General features: G+C 35.8%; 3 protein-coding genes across 3 annotated transcripts in view; 2 read left to right on the top strand and 1 right to left on the bottom strand.

Moving 5' to 3' along the window:
- The window catches only part of Adss2 (adenylosuccinate synthase 2), an 832,666-nt gene that overhangs the window by 609,885 nt on the left and 195,212 nt on the right, over positions 1-27,569 (top strand). The window lies entirely within an intron of this gene.
- Akt3 (AKT serine/threonine kinase 3) overlaps positions 1-27,569 on the top strand; it is a 203,043-nt gene that overhangs the window by 68,437 nt on the left and 107,037 nt on the right. The gene's annotated exons all lie outside the window — the stretch shown is intronic.
- Positions 18,309-18,698, bottom strand: LOC127190765 (cytochrome c oxidase subunit 7A2, mitochondrial-like). The gene has a single exon (XM_051147971.1). The coding sequence runs from the start codon at positions 18,679-18,681 to the stop codon at positions 18,430-18,432; it is 252 nt and encodes an 83-aa protein (XP_051003928.1). The 5' UTR covers positions 18,682-18,698; the 3' UTR covers positions 18,309-18,429.

Genomic DNA, 27,569 nt, shown 5'->3' with positions numbered 1-27,569 from the left:
TGGTTGGTAAAAACAAAAACCATACTATAAAATTCTCAAAAACATTAAGGCTTATTATTTTGAGAAATGCTACTTATAAATTAAGAAATTGAACACAGAACTAAGTGACCATATAGAAGAATATGTGTCATATTTTTAGGTTGTTATGTGTATTTGAGTTTATATTTATAAAACATTTTAAGATTCTGTGTGTGCATCAAATAATTTTAAATCATAGACAACCTTTAAAATTATTATATATAACTTAAGCATAGTCTAATATGAAGATAGTCAGTACCTGCCTGATAATGTTCTGTTTAATCACTAACCTTTTAAAAACGACAATAGATTGTCTGGTCTCCTAAGGTCTTGATAAATATACATGTTTCTTTGTGCACTGGTCCTATAACTTGGGAAATTATAATGTGTGTAAGTACTTAGTATTTTTAAAAGTATTTAAATAAGCCAAATGTTTGGGTAAAGCATTTACTTACAAGTATTTAGTATCTGTGAATGTATAAGACAAATAAGACAAATCTTCCATAATAAATAATATTGTGTCTTCACATTCTTTCAGTTGTAAAGATTTTTTTTTAGCTCTATTACATGTGGTAAATAGATCCTTTTTATTAATACTACTGAACCATATGAGCCAGATACTGACATGCTACTCTTAGCAAGGGAGCTTTGGAATAATTAAATACATTTGAGTTACATATTCAGAAACTTAAAATGGTCTTCATAAAAAAGACGCATATACACATTTCTTCACTAAGTTGTCATGAAAGACTCAGCTTCTTTGGTCAGGTCTTCAACCTTAACCCTTAGAAATTGCCATGTGGTGTGACTAAAGTTCCTGCTGAAGGGTGTGTTCTTCTCTCTGAAGTGAAAAAACAAGTGAGATTTACTGAACTGTTAAGACAAGAGCTACATCACCTTTCCTGAAAGCATGGCATGACACTCATTTCTCCTACCCCTTCAAAAGTAGCTCTGTGCTTTTATGGAGTTAGCTGGTAAAGTATTCTTTCCCATCTTCAGATCGCAGTTCACTAGTCTTGATTTACTCCCTCAGGAAAATAAAAGCTCCCTTTGGAATATTGCCAACATTTTATCAGAACTTTCCTTACTCCTAGTTTTCCTATTTGTGTCCATGACTCCTTTTTTAATTGTAGAATATCGTAGAAGAGTAGTTGTTTTCATCCCTCTCTCGCAGTGTAATTGACCAGAGCTTACTGAATGACCTTCATCTTGAAACTGCCTAGAATATGTGGGACACACCTGTAATTCCAGCTCTCAGGGAGGCAGAGGTAGGTGGATCATCTGTGAGTTTGGGGCCAGCCTGGTCTACAAAGCGAGTCTAGGATAGCCAACAGCACACAGAAAAATCCTGTCCTGAAAAAATTATTTTTTCAGTTTCCAGAATTAGAATTAGAATTTTTAGAATGGGAAACCAGAAGGTGGGCATACTTGCCTTAAGTAACCTTAGTCAGTACAAAAATTTAAGACTCTAGCTTAAGTTATATAAATGAATAAGAATGTATTTTAGTTCAGGAGAATTTTTTAATAATTCTCAAAAATATAACATATATTTTTATAAAATGTAGAAAAGTATTCTTGTTATATCTGAAGACTGATATCTTTGAAAATTACCCTTTTGATAGTCATTTTTTGCTTGATTATTGATTGGTTTACAAACTTTTTCTGTGCAGTGGGACTACAAACCTAATAAATACAATCAGCAGGACTTCTTAATTGGCAAAGTAGAAAGGAGTAGTAATCCACATATTCAATAAAAGGATAGTTTTATTATTGTCTAAATTCCCACCCCCTCTGCATTTTCCTTTGAGTTTGGTTGTCCCTTGTATTGTTGCATGTTTTTGCTTTGCTCTTTTCCCCCAGTCTTACTAAGATGCTGGGTTCAAGTCCAGGTCGTGCATATACTAGGCAAATACTCTTCCAGTGCCCGGCATCCTTACTTGTCTTATTTGATATGTGTAACTCTTAGATGGGCGTTGGGGCCCAAGTTCTCTCTTTTGTCTGAGCAATGTCATAATGGTGCAGAAAAATGTGTCTACGTACAGTACTTTGAATATTATTTATATATCTTAATACTTCTAGGTTTTTTAATTTGATTTGGAAATTAAGGGATTATTGTACTGTTTCTCTAACTGCTGATGGCTAGTCTGTACTTTTAAGTATAGGGATCAAATCCTTGAGTTAGTAGCAGCACAAAGTGAGAACATTTAATGCAATGTAGTAAGAATTTCGATAGAAAACTTAACTTGGAATCCTAGATCTGGAGATGGAGGGGCACTTCACAACAGACAGTTTTCAAAGTGATGAATTTTCTATTCATATTTATTAAAACATAGAAAAATGAAACAGGTTTAAATCTACCTACACCCCCCTCCATTTCTTCTTTCCTTTCTTTGTCAAAAAGATGTGACAGGCATCTATGAATACTGATGAATTCAGGAAAACTCCTGAGCTAGATATTATCCTGACAGTTGGTGGACAGATGCTCCAAATTTGAGTGTGAGACTGAGGTATTCAAAAAGCACTTCAAAACAATCTCCTATGCCAGCCAACATTATTTTTCTTATATTAGGATAATGGGTGTTTTTTAAAGCTACTTTGTAATAATGCTTATTGATAACCTGATAATAGCTAGATGAATTATTTATGGTTTATTTTGAATATAGCAATATGTAGTCACCTTTATAAAGTCTCTTTTAGATCTTAATACCTAGAAACTGATGCTTTTTAAAGAAAAGAGTGGGAACATGTATCTTTCGCCTTGTCCCATGCATACTTTAAATGAAAATAGCAAGTGTTGAGTGAAAAGTAGTTTTGATAGTTTTGAAAATAGTTACTCAAGGCTGGGGATGTAGGCCACTGGCCTAGCCTGTGTGAGGGCTTGGGTTCAATTCCCTGTGCCACATAAAAACAACAGTGATGGGACACATCTGTGAACACTGTACTTGGGAGGGAGAAGAAGCAAAGGATCCCGAGTTCAAGGTCATCTTCAGCTACATAGCACATTCCAGGCTAGGCTGTGCTATATGAGACCATCTCTCAAAAATGAAAGTAGTTGTTCAAATTTATTTCTTCTGTTATTTGATAGATTACCTCTTTAAAGAATTGCTTTAATATTGCTCACATATAATATAATGCATTATTTGAGACGTGGCTTGTCATATTCTTGTTTCTTAGTCAAAGGTTTATTAAAGAAACAAATCTTTACATAATATTTCTACATTTAGGAAGATACTTTCCTTGTAGGATTGGGAAGGTCTTCTAGAGTTTTACAGTTTGTAATTGATTTTGTGTGTGTGTGTGTGTGTGTGTGTTACTGAAATGATTTGTTATTTCTGTTTTTAGTACGTAGGCCTTCTTTGACTTTATTGCATGTATTTATTTATATGCATATATTTGGGGCACATAGATGCTAGGAACATGCGTGCTACAGTGCATGTGTAGAGGTCAGATGACAGCTCGTGGCATTTCATTTTCTCCTTCTACCATGTGGTTTCAGAAGATCAGACTTTTGTTGTTAGGCCTGGTGGCAAGTGCTCTTACCTTCTGAGCCATTACTGCCCCTTCTATAGGTTTTGGTCTGGAAACATGATAGCACCTGAAACCGTTAAACAATACTAGTTTTGAGAGGATACCTTTTATAAAACAAATTTTGGTAATTATGCTGTAACATGAATTTAGACAGAAGATATGCCAAAATATAATAAATGTTCTTAATGTTAAACATTTGGCTCATGAGAGTCGCATAACACCTGATCTTTTAAACTATGTAAATTTTAGTGACTAGAAAGTTAAAATATATGCATTTTCAAAATGTAATTTGAAATTACTTAGAATATTTTATGTTTGCCATCTTAGAGATTTTGTTATGTAGTATTTGATTTGAAAACGGAAATTCATAAAATGTTTCGGATACCTTTGTCTGTAATCTTACTTTTGATCTACTTTGTCTAACAGCAGCAGAAAGTATATGTAATATTGAACTAGTATCTATGTCTATATCATGTAGCTCTGATTTTCTGTGATTTTATGAATATAGAAGTAGTTACAGAAGGTTATCAAATGGATAGAATAATACTGGAATAATATATTTTACAGGGCTGTTCTCTTTCTATGATGTAAGGAATAGTGAAAAGTTAAAACTATAAGTTTGCTTATGAGAGTATTTTGGTACTCTTATTTTTTATTTTAATCTTTTGTAGAAAATACTTGATGATTTTATATACCCACTTTTCTGAAATATATACTCTGAGGCTTTAGAAATGGTTGAAACAACTGGGAAGACATAAAAAGTAAAAGGGCTGTTAGCAGTTTAACTGGTCCCAGATTATCATACCTCTAAATGTTCATCTGTGCTGTAACTTTAAAAAATACTCATATTTGAAAATAATGCCTCTTTAATTGGTTTCATTCTTCATTTAGCGCAATATTGTAATTATTACCAATTCTGTAATTCTCTTAATGTATCTCTAGATACAAACAAAATGGTCAAGTCAAATTAAGACTCTATTTAAGATAAAAATATTGTAAAATTTTATTTAATGTGGTAAAACATGGTTATGCTTAATTTTATGTATTTTGACAATGATTTAATACATTGAAATATCTTTTTAATAATTTATGCATAAATTTTTATTAGTAGAAAAACTCAGACTGATCTCTATGTATATCCCTTCCTTTCGTGTAAATAGTGCAAATTTATCATTAATACTTTTTATACATACAGATGCTTTCATTTGTTTTCTGTCTATCATAAGGTCAAGGAAATTAAGGATGAATCTTGAGACTTAACAGTGGACAGTAGTATGGCTAGGATTGGCTAGCCATTCAGTAATTTTATTTGTATCTACCACTTTTACTTCAAAACCATGTCATTTTGTAGTCTATACTCTTACAGTTACTTGGAAGTTAGGTGTAGTTGTTACTGAGTGGTAGCTATTGAAATGTGAGCAGAGATAATGGATATTACCTATAATCTTGGCTCATAGGCCACTCCCATGTTTAATCCTCTTTGTATTTCCCTTCTGAGTGCAACCAGGAATCAAGGAGATGGCAGAACCTCCAGGAAGGCCAAATATATGAACCCAGAGTCATTATGTATGAGGGCATAGTGTGGCTCACTGAACAGGATGATCTATTTTGACTTCACCTGAGACGAAAACTTGTGCTTACCCACTGATATCTTTTTTTAGTCATACTTTGTCACTGTGACAAGTACATGAAAGAACAACTTTAAAAGGGTAGAACGTTTAATTTGTCTTACTTTCTCAGAGGCTTCATTAGTTGATAACTAAAAGAATATGGTGCTCTGGGCCTCAAGTGAAGCAGAATATTATGGCAGCATCATGAAGTAGAGGGTGCTACCTCATGTCACATAGCCAGGAAGCAGAGAGAAGAGAAGACAGTTACAGGTATACCTTGAAAGGCTGTATCCCAAGACATGCTTTCTTTAGCTAGCCTCCATCTCTTATGGCTCACCATCTCTCAGTAATGCCATCGTAATGTGAATTCTTCAAAGAATCAAACCATTGGCTAGGTCTGAGCCCTCACTTTCTAAAACCTGTCCCCTAGCAGCCAAGTCCACTGTACATGAGCTCATTTGAAACACATTTAATATTCAAATTACAACACTCTTGACTTTTCTCCAGCAGCTATCTTTTCCTTCACTAGTTCATTCAACAGTACTTAGAATGAATATATTACTCAAAAGTTATTGTTTAGCATGGAGTTAAGAGTCAGGAAAACAAACTTGAATTGGGAAGTAAGAAATTGGGTGTGGCTCCATTTTTAGGAGTCTATGGAATTCAGTAACAGGAAATGAAGAATAGTGAGAAAAAAAGCCATCTGTTGTGTTGTCGAATTGATAATAAAATCAAATTGTACTGTACATTTGTGCAGGGAATTGGAAAAATGAGATGAATTGAGAAAATATAGTCTCTAAAAATTATATAGATTTTACTTAGTATTAGCTCGTTAAAATGGAAATTTGTCCTTCTATGTACAGTTTGCAAGTATGAATTTTGTTTATTGTGATGATTATCAAAGTACTTGTGATATTCACAAATCACAGAATGGCTGATGGCTAAAGAAACAGAGTTGGTGGCACTCAGAGGAAGGATAGCAGGCTACCAAGAAGAGACTTGATACCCTATGAGCATATACATGGGGAGGAGGTCCCCCTCAGTCACAGTCATAGGGGAGGGGAATAGGGTGAAAGTGGGAGGGAGGGAGGGAGGAATGGGAGGATACAAGGGATGGGATAACAATTGAGATGTAATATGAATAAATTAATAAAATATATTAAAAAAAGAAACAGAGTTGTGATCCTATAGTGTAGGCTGAAATTTGTACCCATTTCTTGGATTATTTCTCTATTGAGCCATTCTGTAAGGTACATGAATGAATTCTAATATCCCTGCTTTATGTGTATGTGAAGTTCAGTGGCTTGCATTTCTGTAATGCCTAAACATAGTTAATATTTACCTTGTACTTTGAATATGTGAAATATTGGAAAGAATATCTAAATTAACTAGCTTATTTTACTAATATTTACTCTTCATATTAAAGCTTTTAGAATTTGACCTTTTGGGCCTCAAAATTGGATTTTATAGACATTAAAAGCAGAAAAGTAAAATGTCTCCTAGGTTACTTTTAAGATAGATAATAGCTATAAATTTTGGATTGGATGTAAGCTCTGTGGTTTTAATGCAACAATGATGGGCTTGTAGGAATAATTCTGTGAATCAAAATTTAAGTCTTTGGCAAATATATGGTAAATCAAGTACACATGAACATTTGGAATTGCTGCTTTTTGTCAGGTGGAATTGCTCCTCTTGCTTCCAGTATTCTCATAAGCTCCATTCTTTGAAAATTCAAAGTCATACATATTTTTGAGCACCCAGCAGAGTGGGCCTTAAGCCTTGCCTGGCTAGCACATTAGAGTGGTCCTATTGGTGGGGCTTGGTGGGGTGGTGGTGTAGATGGGTGGGGATGACCCCAAGTGTATGAACACTGGATAGCTGGCCTACTGTGCAGTGCCATGGGTGTGGAAGAGATGTTCCACCTGTGGCAAGCCAGTGACCTGGCCTTGAGGTCATGAAAAATGGGAGAGTGGACCCTGCTTCTCACCAGCTGCAGCACTTGGGAGAGTAGGCCCTCACCTTGTCTGAGCTGCACAGTGTGTGTGTGTGTGTGTGTGTGTGTGTGTGTGTGAGAGAGAGAGAGATGATGATGATGAGCCACTCTTGAGGGCTTAAAAGCTGGAAAATTGGTCCCGTCTCTTGCTGGCAACAGCACATTGGAGAGCACTGGCCCTGTTCATCACCTGAGCTAGTGGGAGAGCTGGCTCGTGTGGCACAGTTGTAAAAGAGCTAGTGGGCTGACCATCTCTGTTTCCACCCAGGCCTAGATCTAGGGTTCTGAGTGTGCCCACCCTAACATCCAACCCATTTATGAACTGCTAGAGTGGATGAAGAGGCCAGTCCTACAGGTGCAAAGCTGCAGGATCTTGACACTGGGCAACAACAGAGTGTCTTGAGAGGAGTCCTGGTGATAATCCAGTATTGAAAATGTGGCAGAAGGCATAGGCCTAGAACCAGACCAGTAACTCATTGCAATGAACATTTGCAAATGAAGCTGTTTGGGAAAAGGGTAGTGCTCTGTGACGTACCATGGCACACTGCAACTTCCATGGTGAGAATTTATTTTTATTTTTAATTTTATTTTTTTGTGGGACAGGTTGTAAGAGCAGAAGGTAGATATGAAGGGATGGGTAGATGAGTGAGATTGGGGTGAGTAATGCGAAGTTCACAGTCAATAAAAAGTTAAAAAAATAGATAAGACTCTTCTTACAAATGTACAGTAATGCTAACTAAAAGATTATAAAATAAATTGTAATTATATGGAAATATCTTGTATACTTTTACTATAATATTAATGTTTTTCCTGAACATTTTATTTGAGGAACTCACCAGTACAAAAAACATATTATATTTTAGAATTGATAGCGAATGATATAGTCAGATTGGTTCTGCTTGAATGCTTTAATAGTTCTATGTAGTAGTCATAAAAAAACAAATGAATTGGGTTTTTGTTATTAATGATTATGTTATAAAGCCTTTAATTATCAGCTAATTTTACCACTGCTAAGATTAACCCAATAAACTAGAAATCTGTTCATTCCTTGCCTTTCTCACTTGAACCCATTCTTTCTACTTTTTTTCTTATCCCTACCATCCCACCCCTTTCTTACCTGTGTATATTTGAATTGCCAGTGATTATTGCTTCGTCCAAGCTTAGCCCTCTGTAGGGGAAGTTGGACACCTACTCCTCCTGTTGTTCAGGTAGATTTGACTATGCCTAGACAAGCTGTCGGTGAACATTTTGACCTAAGACCTCCTAGAAGGACTAGAGGATGGAGAAGACTGAAGCAGCTGTGAAGTGAGGTAAAACGGTAACGTTTTAGATAGGATTTCCAGGAGGATTGGACAAGCATTTAATGATGGAGCAGAAACCTCTCAGCAAGCTAAGGTGTTGGTGGTAGAGAGCTTGTGACTACTCCAGACATCCACAGAGAGATGCAGCTGGACTGAGGGAGAAATAAAGGACACACAAGGAAAGTGATGAACAGCAGGCCTCATAGAGTGCCTAAACAAGACAATGGAACCTTTTCTATCACTTTCCAGATGTCACTTGCAAGACCTTGGGTCTGTACTGCCACATGGTGCAGCCCCTTCCTTGAGTAGTGTGTTTTCTTAAAATAAATATCATTGACATGGTCATCATCGTTACCCATTATTGTTAATCAACATCATCATCGGCATGTAGTAATCAAGAGTGCTAATAGAACACTAAGGTTATAAAGGCAGATGTCAGGGGACATCTGTGATTAGAGGCCTGCTTTGGACACCTGTCAGAGTTTTCCCTCCTACTATTATATTTATGTCATCCTTATAATAAGCTCCATTTTGACTTCTGGGGATTTCACTTTGAGATCTTGTGATAGATAGGCTTACTGTTAGTTGGCCTCTTTTAAAACTAGAAGTCACACATAGTAAGCTGGTACATTGCTCTAAATTCTACACTGAAAGTCTATGGGAATGATAGCTTTCTTGCGTTACAAAGCCTAACATAGGCATGTATTAATATTGTTAACAAACCAATATCACTGCGTTCTTATCTCAGTACTTTGTCACAATGCTCACCAAATATTTAAGAACACTCTACATATTATAAATTGTATTTAGACTTGCACACCACTTGAGCTCTTCAGTTACTCACATTTAATAAACTCACTCGGTACTTTAGTGACATATATGAGCTCTTAAGTACATATTTAGGTAAATTAAAAATTAAGATGCTCATCTAGCCTAATATTGGTTCTAAAATTGTGTATTATGGAAGTTTCTTGCAACTTTGTCCTGTATAACATTTATTCTCCTTCCTCCCTTAGGTAAACAATGTCAGAAATTATTTACAAATACACACTCTCCTTAAACTGTTATCTGGTCTCTTGACACATACTTAGAAAAAGCTTTTAAAATGGACAGTGAAATTCAGGATGTTTGTCATTATCAAAATGCAAAACAGTTTTATGTAGTTTAGAAATGAATAGATTTGTCTAAAAACGTTTTGGTCACATGCTGGGAAAACAATGTTTTAGAAGTCATACCCATCATTATTCTATTAAAATTTCAGAGATTGCTTTTATTTTAGGTTTTCTATCTAAGTGGAGCTTTAAGCCTTTAAACATATCCCTAACTTGAGTTTTCTAAGTTAAACCAAATTCTTGCTTCTCTAATTGAAATAATTTTTTTATCATTATGTGTGTGAAGAGATCAGTCATATTTTTGAATGTGTTTTCTAAAACATGGTTATTCATCAGTTACGCTACAATAGTTATCATATAATTTATTTCTGCATATTTTTAGAAAGTGATTTTATCCACCTTTGCATATTTATATCTTTTTTTTGTTAAGATAGTGTCTTGATTTTGCTAATATAATTGTATTTACAAATCTTGAAAGTTTACAGGATCACAAATGCGGCTGATCAGCCATTTCCCAGACTAACAACAAGCCCGTGCTAATCCAGCATAATGAGCTTCTAAGACTTAGTCATATTTGACAATATTTGGTAAACTGTAAAGCAGTATACAGAGGTGAAACACTTTCAGTCAAAGTAAATTGGTTATATCGCTAGTAGTGTCATTAAGGGAAGCTAACATACCATAGTGGGGGATAGAGTTTCTTTCTTTGAAGCCGAGGTGGAGATGCATTATAGAAATTGGTGGTTGGTATTTGTTGGATGGAGTTCTTGTTTCTTCTCACTGTAATTATGTCTAATTTCTAGAATGGGCTAAATCTTCTAGAATACTGGGGTAGTATTATTAAATATATTTCAAAGTCAAGCCAAAGTAGAGCTTTTTGAGTTTGGGTTGGAATAAAATTTTACTTTAAATGCCCCCATACTGATCAGAAGGATATTTGTGGCAAATTGTATTAGTTCAGGCTGATGCTTTTACTCCACTAGAAACTTTGAGGATTCTGTTTAGTTATAGTTGAATGGTATGTGTTTAGAACATAGTTGATAGTAGTTTTAAATAAACACATGGCACTTTTATCTGAAGAAGACCATTGGTTACAACAATGGGCATATTAGTTTGCATGTGTTTAAACCAGTAAACTAATGGAACATAAATTTCTAGTAATTTTTTTGTCAGAAGAAAAGTTGATAGATGTTGGACCTTGACTGTGCATTACTGCTGTTAAGTTTTTAAGTAGTAAGATTTTATTAAATTTTAAAGTAGATATCATTGATTCATACTCAAATGTATATACATGTACATATATTTAAACATAAATCTTGCATAAATAAGCTTATTTATATTATTTAATTTATTCATATAAAAGCATAAATTATATGTATTATGTGAAAACTATTTTATATTATATCCCCCTCTTAGTCTACAACAGTGCTTGGCACATAGTATGGAATAAACAGAATTTATAATAAAACAAAACAACTCTAGGGCATGTACAAGGAAGTGTTTCTTCTAGTTTTACTACTGTATATGAGTGAGAGTTCTATGTGCACAATGATATTGAACAGATGAATTTAGTAAAAGGTCATTCTCAGGGAGGCCTTATCTTTGAGGTTGCCTGTAGAAATCTTACCCGTTATAATGCTTTATTCTTTTGGAATTTTCAGAAGTACTAACAACTTAAAAACCTTTCAATGAACCTGTATTCACTAGCTTTTCTTTTCTTTTCTTTTTTTTTTTTTTTTTTTTGAGTTAAGAAAGACATTTCTCAAAGTGGACACAGTGTTTAATTTTGTTTTGTTTTGCATTTTACTAGATTGCAGTGCTAGGCCAATAAATTAAACCTAGGCAGTTCTGTTGCTAATTACACACAACTTCTCTTAGTATCAGATATTCAAATCCATTTTATGAATATGGTAGGGAGAATAACAACTGTAAAACAAAGCAGTGTGCATGTAAGTGACTGTTAGCATGCATTTCAGAAAGGATAAATGCTCACCATATGGTACAATTACTGTGTCCAAGTTTTCAAATTAGCTTCTCTCATCCTCCTTATTACTGTCTTTAAAAAGAGAGGAAAAAACCCAACATGATTTATCTACTCTGCAGCAGAACTCTTGACGCAAAACAGCAGCCCAGTTCTGTCCAGTTTTTTTTTTTTTTTTCCTTAGCATAATAGAGGCTGTCGGACTTTTTTATACTAATTACTGTGTGAGCCTCAGATGAACCCCTTCAATTCACAGGGCTTTGTTAAGGGAGGAGCTGTCAATGTGTCTGCCCGTTTGCAGCTGTGCTGTGGCTTTAGCTTGCTTAACATTATGCTGCTTTTTAGACTTGACAGAAGGGATTTTTTTTTTATTAAGGCAAAGCAGCCTTGTAGCGAAATGGTTTAAGCAGCTGCATTGTAGGGAAGCACAAAGAAGTTATTATTGTGTCTGTTTGGAGGGGGGAGGATAAAGGGGGAGATATTCGGCTGCTGTTGATGCCGATTGTTGACTTGCCATCTGCCAGATAGGGAGAAGAAAAAAATGACAGCTCCAGCAGGGTGTTCAAGAGGTTGTTTGGAGAGACGCATAAACATGTGCAGATGTCGAGCTGAATAATGGCTAGAGCTGGAGACGGTTTATGATGCTGCTGATGTTTGTGCATATACAGAATGAATGTATGTGTGGGTTTGGTTAACCAAGGGTACATACTAATTATCATTGTTTTCCTGTATGCCCCCCTCTTCTGATTGTGTTAATTAGTTTAGGGGTGTAATACTTCCTCTTCCCTCTCTTATTCATGTCTAAGTTTAGAAAACATCTTTCTTAAATGGCAATATAAAATCTCTTACTTCTCTATAAAGAAGGTAGGTAACCCATTTGGATAATGTCAGGTGTGAATTTCTAGTAACAGGAACTTTTGATTAATCTTTTAGTTCAGTTATCATCTTGATTCCACTGACAGTTTAACTAGTCAGTACTTAAAACTATCATTTGAAACTGGCTTGATTTATTCTATAGTTTACCACTAGGGGTAACTTAATACCATGTTTATTTTCTTGAATAGTTCTATAAAACTTTGAACCTAGATGTTCCCAATTTGAAAGAAAGGTGTGAGTGTGTGTGTGTGTGTGTGTGTGTGTGTGTGTGTGTGTGTTACATATTAACCTGGCCTTTTGTATAATATCCTTTCTCTTCTTGTTTTTGTTTCTATTAATGACAGAAATTTTCATCAAACATTGATGTTGATTATTTTTATTTCTTGGCCTTTTGTGTCATTAGTTCTTAGAGTTTTGAATATCTAGAATCCTGTTAGGTACATAGGTAGAAGTAGAGTATTCATCCAAATGTTTTACTTTGATCTAAAATAATTAAAATGATACAGTGATGTTATATAGAGGTTTTCAAGGTTTTTGATTGTTTTTATAGAATACTTCAGTTTTTGGTAAAAGTTCAATCACAGTGTGAATGAAACGACTAGAAAACAGTCGTTTTCTTTTTTTTTTTTTTCTTTTTAAATTTTCTTTTTAAGATGTTTGAATTTTTAATTAAAAACAAGAATGTTACGAGACTTGCTAAGAATGACTGCTTACTTTACGTTTTGGTGCATTCATGCTTTTCTAAGCATGCTTTTCTTGTTGCATATTTGTAAAGTAAAAATGCCTGAAATGTGATTGAAAGGCCAGGATCCTGACTGCTTTGGGTCCAGGATAATGTCTTTTTGAAAAGGTTATTTTCTACTCCTCATAAAGAAGTTGAGTCCTGTTTTATTGTCAATTTCTTCTCCAGCAACTCTAATGTGTACTTGTTGAGAAAACATAGATAACAATCAGTTTCATTGTTCCTCTACTTTGTCTTCTGTATTACTTTCATTAGGAAAATGTAAAATTACGCCCATATTATTTGTAGTTTCACAGCAGTCCTGATATCCCTGAGTTTGGGACAAGCAACCGACATTCTCTACATAGAGGTTTTGTTAAATTGAGAGTGTGATTTGCCAGAGGTCAGTATGTTAATGAGCAGTTGAATGACTAAAGCTTGAAGAAAGTAAACTTCCTGTTCATGCTGTATTAGTCATTTATTTTCTCATTTCTTCAGAACCATTTAACAAACCTCAGTACAGGCAACTACACACAGAGAAGTGATTGAAATATTAAATGCAAATTTTTTTGAAGTTAAAGGGACTAGGGTTTAAATATCACTTATCTTAGATCAGTGAGCTTATAAAAATCACTTAAACTGTTTAAGGCCTGAAGGAACTTGAAAAGACTGAGATAGTACACTTAGCTTGTCAGGAACAAACTCAGAACTAGCTGTTATTAGTCCTTCATTTTCATTAGGTGTTAGTAAAAGCATAAAGATCTCTAGATACTGCAGTTAGAGTATTTCTAAAGTGTTCTGTTGGAAAATGAGCACACCAAATCCTAGAGGCTGTGTTAAGGGAATGGTCACAGATAGAAGACTTTTTTTTTTTTTTTTTTTTTTTTTTAATCTTGGAACCCGGTGTTTAGTGACTTACTGTTGTCCCGTAAATCTGAAGGGAAATAATTTGTTTAAAGAGAATGTGGAGAAAACTGTTGAATGTAAATATTTTGGAGATGTATAAGTGCCTGTTCACTGATGGTTTCATAGTTTATACCATAAAGTCATTTTCCTATTAAAAAACAAGTATGCATTTGTTAAAGAATGCATCCTCTTTAATGGTAATCTCAAATTATTTTTGGAGGTATGCTTTTCTTTGATACGCAATACTAATAGTGAACAAATAGCACTAAAACTACTGCTTCATCTCCTGAGGAAGTGTGAAACATCATTTGATTGTCAGAACTCTTTACTTTGCAGATAGAGGAACTGTCAGTCTCCACTTGGGATAAGGATGAGGCTGAGCAGAAGTGTTTCCTTGAAGGGATTAAGAGGCAAGGCCTTTACAGAGCTAATGCAGCCAATCAATCCCTAGAGCATGAGTAATTCCCATACACATGTGGCTGGTGTTCTTTTAAGATTTTTCTTTTCAAAGTGTTGTTTCTGTTAAGCATCTACTCTATTAGTAAATATGACTCAGTAATTTTGAATGATGTCTGAAGCAAAATGTGTTGCACCTTGTTGAGTGCCTTACTCAGCACTGAAGATTGCATCATAGGATTAGGGAAAATGACAATGGAGAATTTCAAACGGAAATTGGCTGTACTAGGAAAAGTGCTGTGTGCCTTCAGTTCTGATACTCAGGAGCGGGAGGCAGAGGCAGGTGGATCCTGTGAGTTTGAGGCCAGCCTGGTCTACACAGCAAGTTCCAGGACAGCCAGGGCTACACAGAGAGACCTTGTCTCCAAAACCCAACAACAGTAATAGTAGTAATAATAATGAATGTGATGATGCTTTACTGACATGATTCTTTATAAAAATGCTGTTTACCAGAAGCAATTTACATAAAAAGAAATGGGATAGTCCACATCTATGAACTGTTGCATAACAGATGAAAAAGAAGCCATTTAAAAATAAGTATAAAGGCATCTTTATAAATGAGAAAAAAAACCTGTATTTTGTGTATTTTCAGGACAATTGAAAAAAAGATTTAGGATCTTCTAGCTTTTACAGTATATGGATATATTTGAATTATGCCTCAAGAAAATACTACATGAATAGTAATTTTTAAAAATATTGGCCAGTATTTTGAAAACAGAAGAATATTTCACTGCCTGACATACTTTTAAAAGCATTTCGCAAATGTTTTGGCTTAAAATTTTAATGTGTTTTTAGTTGCAAGAAAATCTGATTTAAGATGTTGGTAAACTTGGTAGCATTTTTTAAGATAAGAATTAAAAATTTTTTTTTTTTTTTTTTAAAGTGGGAAAGGCATATACCTATGAGTAAGCAGCTTGTGGGCATTCCTCCCCTGTCTTTTTTTTTTTTTTTTTTTTTTTTTTCTTTTTTTTTTTTTTTTTTTTGGCTAAGCAAGTCATTTACTTGTTTAAGACTGGAACATAGATAGCATCAAAGTTAATAATTTTATACTTACAAGTGAAAACACATGGAATAGCAGCTGTTGCTTCCTGGCATCTTTCTGAAGAGATATTAGCGCACGTGTGTATGAGAGAGAATATTATAAAATGACCATTGTTTCCTTTCTCTGTATTTGCAATGTGTTCAAGACACAAAGTAGTTAGCGCACTCTACTTTTTGTTTTAGTTAAAAAGTATTTAGAATTTAATTTCAGTTTTTTCTTTTACCCCCAAACATTCACGGGATTGTGTTGTTTCAAACGAATCCAGTTGTTTAATTTTACTAATCCAAATGTTAAACTCCTAATTTATTCAAAGTTAGAAATGACATGGTTTCCAAGTGGGAATCATACCTTAAGTTACAGGAATAAAAGGACTTTTCTTAAAAGTGTATGTAAAATCTATGTAAAACTTTTTTTTCAATTCAAACATACAACAACTGATGGGCTGCATAAAATTAAATTTTTTGTCATCTGCTTGTAATAATTTTTATCTCCCTTCAGTATGTCACTTTTTAAAAGCTAGGATTTTTCCTTCCTTTTTATGGAGAGAGAGAGAGACTGTGTGTGTGTGTGTGTGTGTGTGTGTGTGTGTGTGTGTGTTAGTGGTGTGAAGTTTAAGCATGGATAATCATCAATTAACTTATACAAAACTGTGACGGGAAGATTAGCATTTTTATTGTGGTAAAAGATCTATCATGTCACTAGGTTTTACAGGGTTATTTATTCTGTTTTATGAAAGTGGTCAGTATATTCATTGTAGAAACATACACTAAATAGTGTACTTCTTGAGGAAAAGAAATAAAACATCCAAAGTGCATTGAGGTAGTGTAGAGAGTAAAGGTATTATACACTTTAGAATTAGTTATGAAAAATCTGTGCTTTGATGCTACACTCTTAACTTGCCTTTGCATTATCTTTTATTCATTAGTGAGTGATTTCTAACAAGTAAGCTATTGGCTGTTATTTTTAAGAAGAAATTTTGAGATTAATTTTAGTTGTTAATCTGTGAATTACTTTATCCCTATGAATGTATGTTGTGTCTTAATTTAAAAAGACTGTTCTCTCTGCAGAGAACAACATGATAGGACAGACAGATTTATAGAATATAGGATCATTATATTTAAAAAATTTTTTTGGGTAACTTTTATATGAGACTTCCAGATATCTTTCTTACTGGTATCTTGACTTTTTAAAAAGTTAGTACAAGCATTTTAAAACAACTATTTTGATGTCCAAGTACAAATGATGATTATTATAGAAATAATAATGTAAAGTTAACAAAATTATGCACATTTCCAGTTTTTAAATTTGATTTTTATTAAAATGGTATGTAATGGCTGTTTCCTGAAATTTCTGGTTATGTGTTAGGTAATACTGCCCTCAGAGGGCCAAGGTAAGTAAATTAATTGTTAACATTGAGAAGTGGCTTTCCTAGTATTTATTTGATGTGTAAACTTGATTTAGGCAGGAAGATGAGTTTATTAGAGTAATTGAGTTGTGTTTGAATTCTCATTGCATTTCTCTTATTTTCTCTGTCTCTTCAAACATGTTAAATGTATCTGGGCACTTCAGTTTGATGACAACATTTACGCACAGTTATTTCTTGAAAAAATGATTAACAGCTGACTAGCCACAAATTGCTACATTAGCTCCATATACAAAGAAGATAAGATAATCACCTGCTTGGGAAAGTCAAGGTGATTTCACTTGTGGATTACTTTTTTGTGCATTTAACTATAGATATTGAAGAATTTATGTTTAAAATAATTTGCACCCCTACATTTGACTCTGTATTTAACACCACTCATTGAAATGGAAGCATATTACCCATTCAGTTTAAAAAATATAAACATATTTAAATTTTTAACCAAAAATTTAAATCAAGAATAATGTATTTACTTATATGCAGTACTTACATATAAAGCATCAGCAGTTAAAAATACATTTTTCCCTAAGTAATTTGTTGATGATGTTGTTGTTGTTTCTGTTTTTGAGACAGGATTTCTCTGTGTGACAGCCCTGGTTGTCTTGGACTCACTTTGTAGACCAGGCCGGCCTCAAACTCAGAGATAACCCTGCCTCTGCCTCCTGAGTGCTGGGATTAAAGGCATACACCACCATGCCGGCTTCCTAAGTAATTTTAAAAGCCAAGCATAACTTACAGATTTTAATGTGTTTCAAAATTCAGAGTGAAATTAAATTGTACAATAAGAGATGAAGAGCAGGAAAGGAATAATGTCCAAAGAATATGGTATAGCTTGTACTTTTTTTTTTTCTTTTTGCATGTAGTACTTTTACTGAGATTAGAAAGAAATGAAAAGTTTGGTAGTATTTGTTGCCTTTCTGGGATTGCTTGATACTGAATTAAGAAAGGATTTCTATGAGAGTATTGGCAGGGTTTTTGTTTTGTTTTGTTTTTTAAAAATCCAGATCATTGTTATTGAGAATGATGGATAAAACAGGACCAAGTATAGTAAGTAATGTAGTTGAAGTTTTTTCACATATGGTTTTGCATGAGTGTGTGGCGGCCAGATGTCAATGTGAGGTATCTTGCCGCATCACTCTGCCTCACCATATTTTTTGAGGTACAAGTGACTCATTGGGGCTCATTTGATGAGCTAGACTGCCTGATCTGTGAGTTGAGGGATCATTTGTCCTTCCGACGCACTGGGCCTATAAGCATGTATATCATGCCCAGCATTTTTAGGTAGGTTCTGGAGACTGAACCCAAGTCTTTTTTTTCTCTCATGGTAAAGACTGCTTTATTGGTGGCAGTTAGTACACGTTAATAAATATTGATCCTCAAAGAAGAGCTCAGTTACTCATTAGATGCCTGATCCACTGTGCGCTGGATGGAACTGAACCATGTGAAGGCTGGGACGATGACGTCAGTTCTGCTTCTTGGGAAATGCAGCCATAGCTAACTGATAGATGGCATAGACCGTTCCACCGACTGTCAGAGCCATTGTGAGTCTGTAGAGGAGGCCATCAGACGCCCCGCCCTTCAGATGTACTGGGATCCCATTATCCTCCTGAAACAACTTCTGTTTCTCCAGAACCTTGTTTTCAAAATGCCTTCGTGAAGTGGTGCTGATAGTCCTCTGGGCAATCTGTCGAAGGGCAAGTAGATTCCGCAACATCTTGGCTCAATTGTTGCCCACCAACTGCGACTAGGAAACACCAAAAAAGCCAACACGCCAGGCCAGAAACGGAACTACCTCGAACCCAAGTCTTTATGCTTCTGTAGCAAACACTTTACCAACTATTGCCCTAGTTCCAAAATTTCTTTCACAACTCCTGTGTATCTTCCTATCCTTCCCTCCACCCTAAGTCCTTGACACTGTTTTCTTTTTATACCATAAAATGTTTTAATTTATTAGCAAATGATTATATAATTACTACTGTGAGTGGATGTTTTGTGTACATTATAAATGTTAATCTATTTTCCTATTACTCTTGTCCCCATTTTCCGTAAGATGAAACTGAAGCATAAAGAGATTGAGAAGTCCAGTGTGTCACTCACATACGTAGTGTAGTGTGTGACAGAGCTGTCATTTGAATCTGCACAGTTGGGCTCATAACCACTGTGAGCAGGATGATAAAAGGGTGTTGTTTATGTAGCCGTGTGTTATGTCGCCTCAGTCCTCCACTGGCTTTCCCCTCTATCTCAGTTTCCCTGCGGCTATCTCTACAGTGAGGATGTTGCAAATGCTTGCCTCTCATTTGTGTGAAGGAATCCCTTGGGGTGAAACCTGAACACAGGGTTTAGCTGAAGACTTATACGTTTTCTTTGCCTCTGGCTTACCCCTTTTTCTTATAACCGGATGGAGATGAACATCTTAGATTTTTGTTTAAGGACAACAAGGAAGAGAGAATTTTGAAGGGCATGAGTTTACTGTTAAAGTGATAGAGGGTGTAGGCTTGATTATATGTAAATTTTAGGGTGCCGTGCCACTAGACGTTGATCATTGGAGAGATTCATTGGTGATGGTGCAGAGTCAAGTGGTATTCTTCCCACTAATTTTTATAAAGGTGTGAAGTTGGTAGTGGGTTTGAACTCCTCCCAGTCCCCATAACTGATAAAGTAAGCTCTACAGTAGATACCAAAGGGGAGGTGGGGAATGATCACAGATCTGTATTATACTGAGATGTCCTGAGTTGTAGTGTCATACGTGTTGCAGAATAGTGGTAACCTGTTTGTTTATTCAATAAGTAGTTACTTCTTAGCTTATCCTAGATGTTGAACATCAAATGATGAATAGTTTTGTGTTATAATTACATTGTTTCTGTATTTGAGTGTATTGAAGCTACTACTATAATTAAATTCTATGTAAGATATTACATTTAAATATGTAGCTAGGATGATGTAAAAATAGAAAATTTTTACAGTATAGATATTAATATTTTCTAATGAAATTATATGTTTGAATTATTATATTTCTTTGCAAATTATTATTATTTTGGGGAGGGGGGTTTGATGTCTGATTGTTTTATTTTGAGGCAAGATCTCTCTACATTGTCCTGGCTGTCCTGGTACTTACTATGTAGACCAGGCAAGCCTTAAACCCACAGAGTTCTGCTTTTCACTGCCTTTGCAGTACTTTTTAACATTTCCACATTATTAAAATAGTGTAGAAATGACATCATGTTCAAATGCTACATTATGGTGTAGAAATGGGGAGTTTTTGTAATAATGTAGAAAAAGAAAGCTCTGCTTCACAATATACAAGGGCGTAAGTGAAAGGAAAATAATAATTTAGCTCACATTTAACCCAGCAGGAAGCTGAGTACAGATTGAGTAATTCTCCACAACATATCTCCTTCTATATAAACTAATCTCATGGTTTATTCTTCATTAAATTGCCAGGATGCTATTTTCTGTTGGCGAGATTATGTGCAGCATTGTGTGTTCTTCACTCCCCCTTGATTTCCTCAGTAAAATTTGATACTATTATACTGTTAGGATATTGCTTTGTTTAAAGGAATAATTAAAAAGTATTATTTCTTGGTATAAAGTGTGGTGTTGCTTGAAAACAATAGGTTCCAGGATTTGATTACCCAGGTTGCTGAGTATCATTAAACAAATAATAGAATGCTTAAAAGTAAGTTGGTAATTGTTCAGGTTCTGGAAAAATTTAAATAAACTGCAGGTAAAGCACTGGCAGATCAGCCACACTGGTGTCTTAGAGAAGTTAATGTTGGTCCTCTAACACCTTACAGCAGTGGTTCTCAGTCTTCCACAGCTGTGACTTTCAATCCTTATGTGTTGGTTGTCTCCAACCATAAGATTATTTTTGTTACTACTTCATAATTGTTACTTGTTACTGTTATCAATTGTAATATGCTTCTGTTTTCCTTGTGAAAGTGTTGTTGGACTGCCCCAAAAGGGTCATGACTCACTGGTTGAGAAACACTGTTTACAGTATTTGGTAAATGGATTACTTTTTAAGAATTGAATCAGTTTCAAAGCAAAACAGGGATCCTAACCTTACTTAGCAAGTAGGCATGAAAACTGTACTTAATGTAAAAACAACAAGTTTATGCATTATGCAGTGGAAGCAGAATTTCTTGATTATATTTCTCAAAATAATCATGAAGAAACATGGAAAAGCAGAGAAATATAGGTATATCTGGAAGGCTTTTAAGGCATCTTGAAAGTACAACGCAGAATCACCACAATTGAAAACAACTTCCACACTGCCACTTAGAGTGGTTATATTGTCCAGTCCAGGAGCGGACAGACCTCTGAGAGAGGAGGGCAGGCTGCGCTTCCACCTTTTCAGCGTAGCAGCAAGAGCGTGTGGAAATGTTGAAAGGTGCTGTACTGAAGTTGCTCCTAGACAATTAGTATCAAGTACTCTTTTCCTCAGGCACATGTATAGATATTTGGAAATGCTACAGAATCAGCGCTGTTGCTGTTACTTAATGTGGTTAAAGACATTGCATAGATGCCGTCGTTCTGCACTGATTAGTTAGAGGAGAAAGAAACAACATAGTCAAAGGAATCAGTAAGAGGAAGTGATACCACTGTTCTTCGTCAGAAATGTGTCAATACAGTATTATTTAGGAAACTAGAATTTGAGTATGTCTATGTCCTAAACTTTTTGGTTCAAGCTGACCTCAAATTTTTGGTTCAAGGGACCTTCTTTCTTCAGCCTCTTGACTATCTGAAGCTGCAGATGTGTGCCAGAGCACAGCTTTATTCCTCTTTACTGTTTCTCAGCTCTTCACTTCTGACATCCCATTCTTACAGCTTCTTAATAGACTTAAATTTTAAGGAAGGTTTGATATACCTGCATAATCCATTTTACAATCTTAATGCTTATGTGTATTTGAATACTAAATTATTTAAAAATTTTTAAGACATCATTTTCTATGTATGAGTGGTTTGTCTGCATGTATGCCTGTGCACCACAAATGCAGAGGCCATAAGAGGGCATTAAATCTCCTGACATTGAAGTTACAAATAGTTGTAAGGCACCAGGTAGGTGGTGAGAACTGAACCTGAGTCCCTGGAAGAGTAGTGAGAGCTCTTAACCACTGAGGCATCTCGCCAGCTGCACAACACTACTTTTTTTTTTTTTTTTTAAACTAAAACAGTCTACACTTTCCCCCTAAATTCTAAAAACATGCTTTCAAAGGCACTGCTCTTCAGAGGACTCAAGTTTGGTTTTCAGCACCCGTGTCATGCTGTTTATAATCTCCTGTTTCTAGGTCCAGCAATTCTAAGTCCTCTTCTGGACTCTGTGGGTACCTACATTCAACATTCACATACCATCCCCACATATGTATTAAAAATAATGAAAATAAATATTTAAAAAGTTTTGTATACCCGGCTCTAAATTAAAAGATCATTGATTGGTGGTATACATTTATTAATGTTTTCTAATTGTATGAACAAGTACAGTGCTAATTATACATTTTATTAATTAGCAATGGTTCCATTTAATAACAAAGTCTAATACCTGATATATAGTAAGTAGTATTTTAAGAGTTTCTGTATCATGTCCTTTCATAATTAAGACAGGTACTATGAATAACTCTAATTTTCCAGCTGATATGTGAAGAGGGTAAGTTCTTTAAGTTAAGCAGTGGCATAATCATGGTTCACATATCAGCTGTGTGACCCAGAATCTTGCTCCGAGGCATTACAGTACAGTGTTTAACATAGAGAATTTTTTTCTCTTTGAAGTCAGTTTTACTATGTAACTCAGGATGGGATCAAACACACAATCCTGCCCCAGCCTCCAGAGCGTGAATTGCAGGTGTATGCCATCATGCCTGGCCACTGAGAGAATGATGAAGATGCATGTGTGTATGCATGTATGCATGTATGTATGTATCCAAAAATTTTCTGAAGCTTAGTTTGCAACATTTGATACATCAAGTAGGAGTGACCACTGGTAACTTAAATAGCAATATCACACATATATCCTTAATACTTTAAATTTATTCACTGATAGCAATTAGGATCTTTAATTTTCTATTGGAAAATATGAATGTAAATTAATGCCCTATCCCATATTTTAAATAGCATTATTTTTAATATGAGTTTGGATAGTTGTATTCTAAATGGTTAATTTATAAGATTTGTGAAAAAATAGTGCTATAATTATATCAAATCATTTGATCTGCATTTTTAAAATAAGGTCAATATTATTTTACCTAGTTGTTGTTATTATATATATTTTAGCCTAGCCCAAGTAAGTATAGACTGTTGTGGGTAGGTGTTAGAGTATCTTTGATCCCATTGTGATCCCTGAGATTGTGAACTGTAAATCTGTCCGATGCCATTGTGATTCCTGGGGTTGAACTGTAAATCCCAGTTTCTTGTGATTGAGCCCTAACACACCTTTAATCCAAGAACTTTCTGTTTATTGTAAATAGGTGATTAAGATGTGGTTCTGCCAGCCTTACACACATCTTTAATCCAAGAGCTATCAGTACCCAGGATTTAATAAGATTCACCCTAGGTCAAGAGGCAGAGCAAGAAACCAGCTGGCAGGGACGAAAGAGTAGGGAGGGACTTTGAGTTGAGGGGTATTTAATTAAGAAAACATGTAGAAGTTGAAGAGGTCTTTGGTGCTTTAGCTCTTGAGCTTTACTATTGGGATTTTAGCTCCCCAGCTCTTAAACTCCTCAGCTCTGTGACCTTTGGCTTTTTGGGCCTTGAGCTAGCAAGCCTTTGGCTTTGGTTTCATTGGTCTTTTCCTCCTGGGCTGTCAGCTGAGATAGTGAGATTTTTTTTAAGCCTTTTCCGCTGGGATGTCAGCTGAGTAGTAAAGTCAGCTGGGTGCTTTCTTTCTTTCTTTTTTTTTTCCCCCACTTTCAATCAGTTTTTAAAATATTTTATTAATTTATTCATATTACATCTCAGTTGTTAGTCCATCCCTTGTATCCTCCCATTCCTCCCTCCCTCCCGCTTTCCCCCTACTCCCCTCCCCTATGTCTGTGACTGAAGGGGACCTCCTCCCCCTGTATATGTTCATAGGGTATCAAGTTTCTTCTTGGTAACCTGCTATCCTTCCTCTGAGTGCCACCAGCGCTCCCCATCAAGGGGATGTAGTTAAAAATGGGGCACCAGAGGTTGCATGAAAGTCAGACCCCACTCTCCACTCAACGGTGGAGAATGTCCTGTCCATTGGCTAGATCTGGGTATGGGTTCAAAGTTTACTGCCTATATTGTCCTTGGCTCATGCCATAGTTTGAGCGGGACCCCTGCACCCAGATCCGTGTGTCATAATGTTCTTCTTGTAGGTTTCTAGGACCCTCTGGATCCTTCTATTTCCCCCAACTCAATTGTTATCTCATCCCTTGTATCCTCCCATTCCTCCCTTCCTCCCTCTTTCACCCTATTTTCCTTCTCTAGGTGTATGACTGAGGGGGACCTCCTCCCCTTGCATGTGCTCATAGGGTATCAAGTCTCTTCTTGGTAGCCTGCTATCCTTCCCCTGAGTGCCACCAGGCCTCCCTACCAAGGGGAGCTGGTCAAATATGGAGCACCAGAGTTCATGTCAAGGTCAGTCCTCACTCTCCACATAACTGTGAAGAATGTCCTGTCCATTGGGTAGATAAGAGTAGGGCTTCGATGTTTACTACTGTATTGTCCTTGGTTAGTGCAGTAGTTTCAGCAGACGCACCTGGGCCCTGATCCACTCATCACGATGTTCTTGTAGGTTTCTAGGACCCTCTGGGTCATTCTATGTCCCCATCTCTTATATTTCTCTTACCTAGAGTCTCAGTAGGATGTCCTCACATCTATCCCAATCTCCTGGTTAAGTGAAGACTTTCGTGGGCTAGTGCCCAATTATGAGTGAGTATGCACCATGTGAGTCTTTCTCCTTCTGGGTTAACTCACTCATTATGATCATCTCTAGCCCCATCCGTTTCTCCACAAATTTCGGAATTTCCTTGTTTTTAATAGCTGAGTAGTACTCCATAGTGTAAATGTACCACAGTTTCTTTATCCATTCTTCAACTGAGGGGTATTCAGGCTGTTTTCAGGTTGTGGCTATTATGAATAAGGCTGCTATGAACATGTTGTGTGGTGGAACATTTTCTGGGTGTATTCCAAGGAGATTTTCATTAAGGCAACAGATAGGTTTTCTGTTTATGAATATGAATGCAGTATTCTCCACTGGTACATCTTTCATCTTGCTTCTTTCTGCTTTTCATAGGTTAGAACTATTAACAGCTTCTTCCAAACAATCTAACCTTAAACAGAATCGAATATTTATCACTCCAAGCGATTTTTAAGAACAAAAGCCCGGATTATGTTTAAGCATCTTTTACAGTTAGATATCTGAACAAATATAGATCTCTCCAAGCAAATACTGATCAGAGGCTGTTGGAATATTAAATTTGTTTTTCGTCTAGGCATATATGCCCCTGATTCCTACTATGGTACTTTCTTTTAACTCCAGCTTTTAAAAACTACAATGGTTATTTTTTAATTAAGTACTAATGATAATGAAATAAAATTTAAAATGTAGACTGATTTAAAATGAAGACATAAAGAATTTAATTTGATGTTAGAAGAGCAGTGCTGGGAGACCTGGTTTGAATGCATTTTCACCTTACTGCCAGTACGATACATTTGCATAGGCTGTCAAAAGTTCTAGATAGAAAATATGTAATTAAACATCCTGAGAACCAAAACAGAATTATCATTTGTGCCTTTTTAAAAATAGTGAGAATCTACTAAAAACCATTGGGATTGTTTATTGTAATACAGGATATAAATTATTAATTAATAAGAAAGATGGCAAAGACTCCTCCAACTCTAGAATTAATTATACTATAGTACTCAGGACTTTAAATTTTTTTCTCCATTTATTTAGTAATTTTATATGCTGATCCCAGCCAGCCCCGTCCATCCTCTCTGCCTACTCCTACCCCCTATCCTCATCCTCCCATTTCTACCTCTCCTTCCTTGCAGAGAAGGACAGTCCCCTAACTGGTATCAGCCCACCCTGGTATCGCAAGTCACTGCAGGACTAAGCACATACTCTCCTGCTTAGAAGTGACAAGGCAGCACAACTAGGGGAAAGTGACCCAGCAGTACGTAGCAGATTCAGAGACAGCCCCTACTCCTATTGTCAAGTGGCCCACAAGATGACCAAGCTGCACATTTGCTACATATATATAGGGGGGCTAGGTTATATCAATGCAAGCTCTTTGTGAGGCACCATAGGACCAGGTTAGATTACTCTGTAGGTCTTCTTGTTGTGGTGTCCTTGACCCCTTAGGCCCCTTAGGCTATCCTTCCACCCTTGCCCACTCTTCCACAGCACTCTCTGAGCTCAGCCCATTGCTTGGCCTTGGGTCTCTGTATCTGTCTCTATCAGCTGCCTAATGAAGCCTCTCAGAACACAGTTATGCTATACTCCTCTCTGCAAGCAGAGCAGGAAGAGTCTTGAAATCTTTGGCACAGGAGACAACTTCCTGAACAGAACACCAATAGCTCAGGCTCTAAGATCAACAATTATATGTGCGACCTCATGAAACTAAAAAGCTTCTGAAAGGATAGTGTCAAATGAACAAAATGGTAGCCTACAGATTGGGAAAAGATCTTCACCAACCCCACATCTGACAGAGGGCTAATATACAAAATATGTAAAGAACTCAAGAAATTAAGCACCAAAATCCAAATAACCCAGTTAAAAAGTGGGATACAAAATGAAACAGAATTCTCTGCAGAGGAATCTTGAAGACTGAGAAGTACTCCCAGCATAGTGGATGCTGATATCTTTCATCCTTCATGCTCCAGCCCCAAGTGCTTCAGTTGTTACTCATTAGAACAGGACAGCTTCAAAGAAAGCTTCTACTCCCAATTGGTCCAGTGTTTAAGACAGTACCACCACACAGGACTCCTATTACGCTGAGATTTCTCAACATGTAGAAATTGGACCACAAAGGCTGTTCCTGGCTTGTTTAGCCATTTTCCCCAATTTTATCCGGGCCCCTACGAAGGTATTCTTTGCCCCAAATCAGCCAGAAGAAACCTGAAGAGAAGGACGCTTCATCTCCCCTAAGGGGAGTTGGGTAGGGTTTGTTTGCTCTCTTGGGCTACAGATGCTCATTTCCATCGGGAGTTGGTTATAAGTTATTATTGGTCTAATTGAGAAAAAACTAGGTTGGACTCAGGAATGTGTCTCTTTCCCTTTATCTTTCTTGCGTAAGTATGGAGATAGGGGTTGAAAAAAAAGAGGAATATAGAAATATATAGGGATGATAGGACAAAAAAAATATTGAATCTACTCCTCAACTTAAGGCCTTCTACTCACATGAGGTTATTTTTTATCTCATTGGTATAGAATTTTGTATATTGATGCAAAATAAGTTAACTTTTGATACATTGGTATAGAATTCAAATTTAAGATTCACAAATTATTTATATTTCTACTCTGATATGAGGTGTATTATACCCGTATAACTCAATTATAATACAAAGTTTACTTCCAATACCTTGAAAGATTGTTTGGGATAATTAAGTAATAAAATCAAGTCATGGTCATAAAATTACTAG

The sequence above is a fragment of the Acomys russatus genome, chromosome 6, assembly GCF_903995435.1.
Source record: "Acomys russatus chromosome 6, mAcoRus1.1, whole genome shotgun sequence".
NCBI lineage: Eukaryota > Metazoa > Chordata > Mammalia > Rodentia > Muridae > Acomys > Acomys russatus.
The sequence above is the reverse complement of the archived record's forward strand: the minus strand, read 5'-3'. Positions and strand labels throughout refer to the sequence as shown.

Excerpts from the sequence above, each read along its gene's own strand:
- LOC127190765 (XM_051147971.1), bottom strand. The coding sequence starts at position 18,681 with ATGTTGCGGAATCTACTTGCCCTTCGACAGATTGCCCAGAGGACTATC.